Source organism: Juglans microcarpa x Juglans regia, chromosome 2S (assembly GCF_004785595.1).
Source record: "Juglans microcarpa x Juglans regia isolate MS1-56 chromosome 2S, Jm3101_v1.0, whole genome shotgun sequence".
Classification (NCBI taxonomy): domain Eukaryota; kingdom Viridiplantae; phylum Streptophyta; class Magnoliopsida; order Fagales; family Juglandaceae; genus Juglans; species Juglans microcarpa x Juglans regia.
Genome location: NC_054597.1, coordinates 32,149,856 through 32,160,087, shown reverse-complemented (window position 1 = coordinate 32,160,087; position 10,232 = coordinate 32,149,856). Strand labels below are relative to the sequence as shown.

The following is a 10,232-nucleotide window of genomic DNA, read 5'->3' as shown; positions in this document are numbered from 1 at the left end:
GGTGGCATGAGTTTGAATACTCCTTGCGCACTTCACTGATGCGATTGACAAAAATAGTTATTTTATATTAAAAAAAATGATACAGCCAATTACATTAATAGAGTGCGCAAGAAGCACGCAAAAATGACTGCACATAGTTTTTTTTTTTATTTTCAAATATTCTCAAATTTATTTTTTTCTCTCATTTCTCAAAACCTAATAAAATATCTTAACTCAAACTATTTCACAACTATTCACAGATATTCTAAAATATTCTTAGTATTTAAACGTGTTGTAGAAGCAATTATAATAATTATTGTCAATAAAGTTCTATAAATAACCTGTACATTTGGAAAAAAGTGGACCCCGCCTCTTCAAATGACCATACAAAAATTTTTTATGAACACTCAAAATTAGATTTTGTTATTTATAATTTTTATATTATATATTAAACTAATAATGATAAAAGAGAAGTGTATTCTTAGAAGGGGAGTATTTGAAATAATTATTATGTGGAATACTTTTAAAACTAATAATGACATAATATCTATTTGATACTTTTAAATCTCTCTATTAAGTAAAATAATTTTTTAGTTGGATATTTTTTCTTTTTAAAAAATTATACTTGGCAATTGCAATTTTTTAATTGACAATTGCCCAGATCGCCTTATGGAAGAGCTAGCCCCAATAATAATAATAATATATACAATTTTTTATAATTATTTTATAATTCATATTTTATATAATTATCGTTCACTTAAAATAAAATTATAAAATAATTATAAATTTATCTTTTTTTGCCTTTTATACTCTAGCAATTAACGATAGGGTAATAATAAACTACAACCCTTTTACCATCACTTTACTACTCTTAATGTATTTATTTTTATTTTCTTTTAAATATTTTTTTAATATCTTTAATCATTAAGAAAAAATTTAAAAATATACAATTTCACTAATACTCATTTTATTAACTATTAAGTAAAAGAAAATTTTTAAAAAAATTAAAAAATTAAAAAAATATGAGAAAGATAACAAAAGAGTAGTAAGCCTATCATTATTCTTAACAATAGTATCCAATCGACATATACATATCGTCCCCGTGCCAATGAATCTCATAACTGTTCATTGACCACCATTTTAATCCTTTTTTAATATAATATTGTCAATTTATCACTTCTCATTGGCAACGGCCCACGGGTTGGCTCGTCGATTGCTTCTGTATTTACTTGTTTTTCTCAAAATATTTTCTAGTTTTGTTTTAGAAGGATCTTGAATCTCATATATTTGCCCCTCTTTGCCATCCTCCACCAACCATACATTCTATCAAAAGCTTCCTAAAATCCGGCTCCACCAACCAGATATATATTTTTTTACAGGTCGTGTTTTATCTAAAGTTTTATGTTATCCCTTTTTGTTAAAGAGTTTTATGTTCTTCCTGCCTATGCTGCGGGATTGGAGTTCAGCAGCAAAAACATAATATAGTCATTTGGTAATGGAAAATTCTATACACCACGCTACCGTTCTACTTTCATTTCACTATATAAGATATAACATTTTATATGATTCTTTATCATTCAATGGTTATAAATTTGTCACATCTTATATAGTGAACTAAGAGTGTAGTATATAATATTACTCGTAACTGTTCTAATAAGAGTCTTCCACTGGTGATTGTCTTCCCATTATGTTAATCTTTTTTATTGGTCTCTACACCTTTGGACCTCTAATATGCATGGTCTGCTCTTAAATTTCATATTTGCTGTCAAAACTTTTTGAGTTACAAACCTCTACAGCCCCTTTTCTGGTGAATATTATTTGCGTGTAAAATGTCAACAATGTAATTTAACAGCATATTTCATTTACCTAAATGAAAGCAAGTGTATATGGGAGCAGATATACCTTAAAAGAAATTCATGTGTCTCAAGACATGAAAAAAAAAAAAAAAACAATAACCATAAAATCTCCGATGTAGTTAAAGTCAAAATACAAGCACAGGTGTTACAATTAACATGAAATCACCTAGTGCTGTTAGTTTTCTGCTTCGCCTTCTCGATTAGGGGCTTCAACTGCTTCTTTTCAGCAAGAATCTTGAGGAAGTTGAACAGAAATGGTATATAATTGTGCTTTCTACGGATATTTTCGGTTCGCCATTTCTTGTACTTTTCCTCCTCCACTAAGATCTTCTCGGTAGCGGCTTCTATTCCAGCATTCACTTCTGAGAGAGATTTGTTTAGCGCTTCAACATTACTATTGCCCACCAGTCTCTCTGGCTGTAAGGCGGCCAGTTGCTGCAAGATACGCTCCCTCCTCTTTTGGAGCTCCTTCAGTTCTGCAGTATACATCTCTTTCCTGTTCTTGATGACTGCCATTAGATTGAACCTTATCTCATTTTGGGAATACCTTTCAATGCGTTCCTGGATCACTGGTTGCACCATTGACAGCCAATCCATGTCACCTTGCCCACCAGAGCACTGACCAAGGCTGATGGGTCCTTCCTTCAATCCATCCAGTTCATACAGAATCCCATCAACAGGTAAATAGCTTATAAAATGGTAGACATCATCATCTTTGCCTGCAGACTTCTGCTCCTCTGGAACAAAAGGCTCAGGCCTTGCAAAACTATTGTGGGCTGTGCGTATAGCTTCACTATTATTGATTGCCAAACCTTTGAGTTCAGGTGGAAAAGTCTTGGTGAATTCTTTCAACTTTGACAACTCGGGGCCAATATCAATATCCGGACAGTTCATGAGGATAGACAATATTGCTTGGGTTGCACAAGCATTATTGATCACCTATGAGCAATCAAAAGAAACTAAAAGATAAGGTAAAGCGACAAAATAAATTGTGGGCAAAACTGTCTCGTTTGGATTCGAAGATGAGTTGAGATGAGTTATGAATAGTAGTGAGATGGGTTGTGAATAGTAGTGAGATTTGTGAGTTAAAGTTGATGAATAGTAGTAAATAGTAGTGAGATGAGTTGAGATGGGTTATGAATCCAAACCGGGCTTGAATCCCAGGGTAACTGACCTGGCTGGCAAAGAACAAGTTAGGGTTTGGATCCTTGATTACAACACGGTCATCCTTTTCCCCTGGACGCCATTTGAAAAGAAAAATCAACCCATAAACAGGCCTGTAATTCAAAGAGGAAAAAACACAAAATAAAGAGCAAAATAAATATTACTGCAAACATGTGAGCCCGCAAAGTGATCAAAAGAAAAGCAGCAAAAGGATAGTTAAAAAACAGTACAACCAACCTAAGATTATTCAGAGAATCAAGGTCCAAAGAATACAGCTCCTCCACCTGAGAAGACACATCAAGGCAGTTGTGTGTAAGTTGTTGGCATGGCCTAGAATCAGTTTGAATTTTTGGTTTGGACTGTTGGACACCTCATAGACAGAAAAATTAATAATAAAAGTAAAAAGAAACAATATGTACAAGCTATAGCCCTGCGAGGCCTTTTAAATTCCACCCACGATCTCACCCCCAATGCGAAAATTTTCAATCAATTAATACTCATTTCAATATCTACTGCCAGGAGGTTTATACAAAGTTTTTAGCCACATATAGCCTGTATAATTTTTCATTCTTGGAAAGTGCATACAATGAAATATTACTCGAAAACAGGAGTCAATCAGAAAATTAATTTGTGCACTCAATACGATGAGCTTGCAGGACTTTAACCCATATTAGTATGATTGAGCTATAACCAAATATATCATAGATATCCGAAACACTTACCTGCACACCTTTTACTTGCATCTGCTGAATAAGTTCCGTAAAAACACCTGGAATGCAAGGAAATACTCTTTAAAAAAAAAAAAAAAATCCGATTTCCAACATATATTAAGCTTACTTCAATTCAATCAACTAATTTATTTCATTTGAAAAGAATCTTAAAAAGTAAAATTTCATGAAAAATATATTAAAAAAAGAGAGAGAGAAGAGAATGCCTTATTCAAAATCATACCAGGATCAGACTCAATTGTGCACCAAGACATGGCTGGAAATCAATATGCTGCAAAAAAGAAAAAGGAAAATGGATAACTTGACAATTAAATTAACCTTGACTAGCTTAATAAAACTGAAAAAATAATGTAATACTACTGCACAAGAGGTATGCAAAATACGTTTAAAAGAAAATAGAAGGTTAACAAGATAGCACATCTAAGAACTAAAACTCCACAGACTCCAACTAAATCCAAAAAACTCCAGAATGACAGCAAAGCAAAACCCAATGACCCTCATAAATAAATCCTATCGTGCCCCTTTAGTGAGTTTAAAACATAAATTTCAGGTGAGTTCACCCTTAAGCCTCAAGAATCATGAGACTTTGACTTCCAGCTAAAAGTTTATCTTTGCTAATTTTGCTGTTAATCTACATCAGATAATCTATATCAGTTTTTCAGCAGAAAATTGATTCCTTTTTACTGCATTAAGAGATTAAGCTCTTGCTTTCTCATTTTTATATCATATAAAAAAAAAAATCCAATGCAGGATTCACAATCACTACACATCGTGTGCTAGGTGTGAGAGCTTAAATTCCAAAGGCTGCTCGAGGAGCATTGTTTGGGAAAATAATAAGCGATGAAAATTCACCAAGCACCGTGTCAACAGCAGCGTAAGGCAGTTGTGGATGGAGACTAATGGTTGTAAAGCTAGCATATAGAAGGCCAAGATGCCAGGGGCGCAGAGAAGTTAAGGAAGAAGAAGACGCTCGAGTTTGACTAACAGAAGCAGAGAGTGAGTAAAGATTTCTTTTTCCCATGTAATTCTACTGAAAAACCCATCCATTTGTAGAGCTATAACCACGAAATATTGAAACTTAATCAAAATATTAAAATTTCTTTACCACACCAAACCACTTGGGCTTTTGATATATAGAATAACAAGAAGAAAAGGATCTGTGGTATCATATAATATAAAAAATTAAAGACAAAAACTTCTGAATACACAAGCACGGAAAACCATATATAAATATTCTAGAGAGAGAGAGAGAGAGAGCCTGATAGTGAGTGTACCGGAGGAGTATCGGAGGTAGGGATTTGCAGTGCAGCGTCGTCGTTGTCGAATCCTCTTCTTGTTTGATTTCTAGAATTTGCCCTTCCTTGTACCCGTTCGTTAAATGAGGAGTGGATTTGTTCCGACTCCAAATTCGGCCCAATTGGGAGTGGAATTGTAGGCCCAAACCATTTGGACAGTAGATTTAGATCCAGGATAGGACTCGGATGGTCCATGACTCCAATCTACGGATGAATCAGCTGAGATCTTCTCTTGACTAATTTGAAGGAGATTTCCCACAGTTTCTCCACATTTAACGGATGACGATAAAACTTATAAATTCATTCTAAGTTAAAAGTATTAGGCTCCTATGGTTACTTTTTATCTATTTTTTTATTACTTATTATTTATATTTATTATTATTTAATATTTTATCATTATTTTTTTACTACTATTTATAAAATATCTAAAATCACCTTACAATCTAAACGCAATTTTAACCAATAATACGTATTCTTTCGATCATGATTATGTGAAAGAACAAGATTTCCCTATGCTCGATCTCTTTCCCATCCAAAAATAGTAGGTAGATAATGCAATCTGGAGCAAATAATTCAGGATTTACGACTTAATGTACATATATACTACGTATGTTAATTGGTATCATATTTTCATCGCGCGTATTGTGTTTGTATAATTTTGTTCATTAGTTATTAGATCAAATATTATTTTATAAAATAATAAAATGGAGAGTTGATGGATAATTTCGTGTCGATTATTTCTCTTATATACAATGATGAATTAAGGTGACAAACATTAAGCCTACAAAAAAAAAAAAAAAAAAAAAAAAGGGTGACAAACATTAAGATTCTTAACTATTGTCTCCTGGGCTTTGGAATACTATAAATTGTTGAAGAGTATTGTTATTTCTTTATTTTAAATCTTACCATCTCAAAAAAAAAAAAAAAAATCTTACCATCTCTACTTATATATAATTGTTAATATGGTACTGGGTATTTGAGATTCTGTTTTTTCCCCAACTCAATAAGATTAGTCACCATGATCTATCCTAAAAAGTTTTTAATTTAAAGCTAGAAGAGAAATGATTTATACAATTTTAAAGTGTGTAAGCTTCGTATACTTTTTTTGAAAAAAGTAATAGAAATTTAAAACTCATATGAAAAAATCAATATTTTTATGGTGAATCCCGCTTTCTTTAAAAGGATTGTGCATGATTTGCATATTCTAAAACTATATATAATATTACTCCTCAGATAAATAGACCCTTATCAAGATTCAAGACTTTTGATATAAGGCTGCGTTTGGATGTTGAACTGAGTTGAGTTGAGTTGAGTTGAGATGATAAAATATTATTAGAATATTATTTTTTAATATTATTATTATTTTAGAATTTGAAAAAATTGAATTGTTTATTATATTTTATGTTGGAATTTGAAAAAGTTGTAATGATGAGTTGAGATGAGTTTGGCTTCCAAACGAAGCTTAAAAGTCTAAGGTTACATAGCAATGCTACACAACCTCTTAACCTCCACACACCACATTTAAAATTTTTTTTTTTTGAGTTTATCCTTTTTAAACTAATTTAATTATTCTATTCATTATTCATATATTAAATATTTGATAAAAGAAAAATTAAAATAAAATAAAAATAAAAAATATGCTGTGCGAAAGTTGTGTGAATAGTATGAGATTATGTAGATTTTTTCTATTTGATAATAAGCTATATTTGGATGCTGAGATTATTTTAAATGATTTATAAATAATAGTAAAAAAATAATAAATAATTTATTAATAATAATGAAATAATTTGAGATTACTTTACTTACTAATCATAGCCTAAGACTTACGTTTGGAAACTAAATTAAACTCAACTTATCTCAATTTATTATTATAATTTTTTTAAATTTTAACATAAAATATAATAAATAATTTAATTTTTTCAAATTTTAAAATAATAATAATATTAAAAAATAATATTTTAATAATATTTTATCATCTCAATTCAGCTCAATTCAACTAAAGATAAACTTAACCACACCACTAACACTGATCCCCCGCGTCCTCCCGCAGCATTTACTGTACTTAGTACTACAGCGTGATCTTAACGCATGATTCTCACACACACAGACGAGAGAGAGATACTTGGACAGGACAGCCACAGCCGTATCTATATAGAGAACTGGGTTGAATTATATATTAGCTGGGTGGGTCCAGTAGTACTCTTTCTAATTAATGATTGATGCTTCTTCTTTCAAGTAATAATTAAGTACTACTTTGTACTGAAGTGCAATATCAGAGATAATAATTAAATTATGGCCTATATATTCACAAAAATAAATAAATGACCTCATGCTAATATTTAAAATATATATAGGATGTGCCTAAAATACTAATTACATGGCTCGATATGAATTTCCTAATCGTACTAGATATATATAAAACCCTCGTCACCAAATCACGAGCTAAATGTATAATGCTCTGATAAATAAATATCAATAATATTAAGTCCTGAGTTTAATTTGGTATTCATCATGTACGTACAATATTTTGCTAGTGCATGCAGCCTAAGATCAATTATTATATAATTTGTACCTCAAACTACTACTGAAGTTTTTTTTTTCCTTATCTCTCCTAGCAAGTTAAGCATTGCATAGATAAACAAAAATGTTACAAGGATACAAGATTCAGTAGGATGGGAGTCTCCAACAATCATTCCAAACACAGTAAAAGTAGCACCGAAAATAAAAATAAAAAAGCAGGTTATTAAGCCAAAAACTTGACTCCAACCCATTCCCACAGGAGAAAGCCGCTTTAAAGCGATTTTAACATAGTCTGATAAACAGACTATAAACCTACAACTAAAAGCTACAGTCGAGAGGGGTGCGTTGCATTTTGTTGATCTAGTCCAATTGTAAGAGGCTATGATTATGACCACATCGTCTTGATCGCTGGTTAGGGGAAATATGAATATAGGAGAATAGCAACATGAAGATGACCTGATATACCGGCAAAAGACCACCACCGACGGTGGTGGTACGTGTGGGACACGCGCCACACTGAGGAAAAAAGGAGCACACGGATCTAAAGATCCAAAACTGTTGGCCCCGATGGTGCCGCGCGTGACAGTAAGAAACTCCATATGGTGCAACGGCGCATAAGGCCCACACGCATTGTAAGCAGTGCGTGAGCCACACGTGCCACTCATTTGGAGAGATTTCTTCCACCATCTGACATATTGGCGGCTGGGGAGTTCATTGGAGGGGCGTGTGGCGGTCGAATATGGCCAGCAAGTAGCAGATCAAAACATCTTGGTACTATCATCGGAAAATTTAAAAGGAAACCAGGCTGTGGGTAGAGAGAAACAGAGAAACAAAGAAAAAACTAAAACTACTACTGAAGCCGATCGATCATATATGACCAAATAAAAAAGTTGACATTTTACACACCTAAATTGGATTATGAATATTGCAATTATCAAAGAAATATATATAGGCGATGCAATATATACAATCTTGACCATCAATGAAGGGTGCAAAATGTATGCCTGCAATTATTAGTTTTTAGCTAGGATACAACATATGCGGTTTTGATAGTTTGAGTACAAAATACAAAGATCCTGGTGCAACGTACGCATATTTTTCTTTTTTTTTTTTTTTTTTTGTTAAAATAACATAATATTATCTCGAAGTATTCTCAGCAGACTGCTCACGGCCTGCATGTATATCGCGTTCGGAAATAAGACTGACATTTTCCAATGGCATAGAATCATAGACGAGGAAGAGAAATTCAGACAATCAAGATATATATCATGCCAATGGAAGCGGGCCAACCCTGTCCGAGGGAGAGAGTGATATATGTACTGCGGTTGGCACCGACCGAATATTCGAAAAGTAAACAGCTCATCATGAATTCATCTTATAAGATGCTTTATAATTAGGTTCCGTTTGGATGTTAAGCTAAATTGACATGAGCTGTGTTCTTTATAAATAGTAAGTATCAGTTAAGATAATGAAGTGAGTTTTATGGATTCATCTAAAATGAGTTTAGATGTATTTAGATGTTAGGATTAGTTTAGATGTATTATTTATGGAAAGTTAAAAAATGTTATGGGTCTCGCGTGTAAAAAAATGTTGAGTTAAAAAAGATTGTGAATCTCATGTGTAAAGAAATTTTGAGTTGAGTTGTGTTTAGTGCAATTTGAAAGTTGAGTATTTGGATATTAGACTCAGTTTAAAATTAGACTGAACTGAGTTAATCTCAATTCAATCCAAGTTTCTTATGGAACCTTAATCTGTGCTTGAATTTAGTTGGTGAAAAAAAGGAGTCAACCAAAACCCACAACCCAGTACATATATATGTATTATATGTAGAGAGAGAGAGAGTGAGAGAGCTTAGAGAGAGAAAGATTCTTATATATAAAAGATGGTGGCCAGTAGAAATTGATGATATTATTTTGTGGATAATATTAAGCATAGAGAGATCAGTGGAAGAAATAGGTATTGCATGTTATCTTGAGTGCGCCACCACCGGCCAATGGCAGGAGAGCCAAGCATTCTAAATTCACAAACAAGGACAAAATTTACAAAGCAACACACTCTTACAGACATGACACGCTAGGTTTTGGTCCCATGCATGCCAGTGCCACACCATACACTCCACTTTAGTTACTGAACTCCAATATTAATATTCCCTTTTATACCTTTGAAAAATCTCTCAAATCTTGTGCACGATAGGGACACGTACGTACATCCTCTCGAGCCCTCGATTCCCTTTTCCAAAGGTGAGAATCGTAACAACGATATTTCCGGTCCCATCCCTTTCTCTGCTGCCGTCCCTGATGACTGATCTAATTTATAGCCTGATATATAGTTGATCTTTCAGTGGTACTGTCTTGCTTAATAATGTACGTACCTGCCATGCCAAGCATCGTCGATCATCATCATGTACTTCATATAGATATAAGATATCCTTTGGTTTTGGGCCATCAAAGTTGACACCTTTTGACTTCGCTCATATATATACACACACGTCCTTTCACTTCTAGAATTTGGAAGAAGTAGTACTACTATATACATGCCTATATATGATTGCAATGCATGCTTGCTAAGGTGGGTCGGTTTGAAAGTCGTAAAACAACTGATATATCTTTATTCCCTGACTTTGAAAGATCAACTATCGGCTGGCCGCCTCATGATCATCATCACTACCTGCAGCTTGCTCATCATGATCA

At 33.0% G+C, this 10,232-nt stretch overlaps 1 protein-coding gene across 2 annotated transcripts; it reads right to left on the bottom strand.

The window, feature by feature from the left end:
* Positions 1-1,866: 1,866 nt before the first annotated feature.
* Positions 1,867-5,147, bottom strand: LOC121252862 (ubiquitin carboxyl-terminal hydrolase 2). Of its 2 annotated transcripts, none has more exons than XM_041152691.1 (6): positions 5,002-5,147; positions 3,951-3,998; positions 3,722-3,768; positions 3,237-3,283; positions 3,010-3,112; positions 1,867-2,774 (listed from the first exon to the last, which is right to left on the bottom strand). In XM_041152691.1, the coding sequence occupies exons 2-6, from the start codon at positions 3,979-3,981 to the stop codon at positions 1,998-2,000; spliced, it is 1,005 nt and encodes a 334-aa protein (XP_041008625.1). In that variant the 5' UTR covers positions 3,982-3,998; positions 5,002-5,147; the 3' UTR covers positions 1,867-1,997. The 2 variants fall into 2 exon arrangements, with proteins under 2 accessions (XP_041008625.1, XP_041008626.1); XM_041152692.1 differs by lacking the exon at positions 5,002-5,147 and adding an exon at positions 4,833-4,852.
* Positions 5,148-10,232: the final 5,085 nt, after the last annotated feature.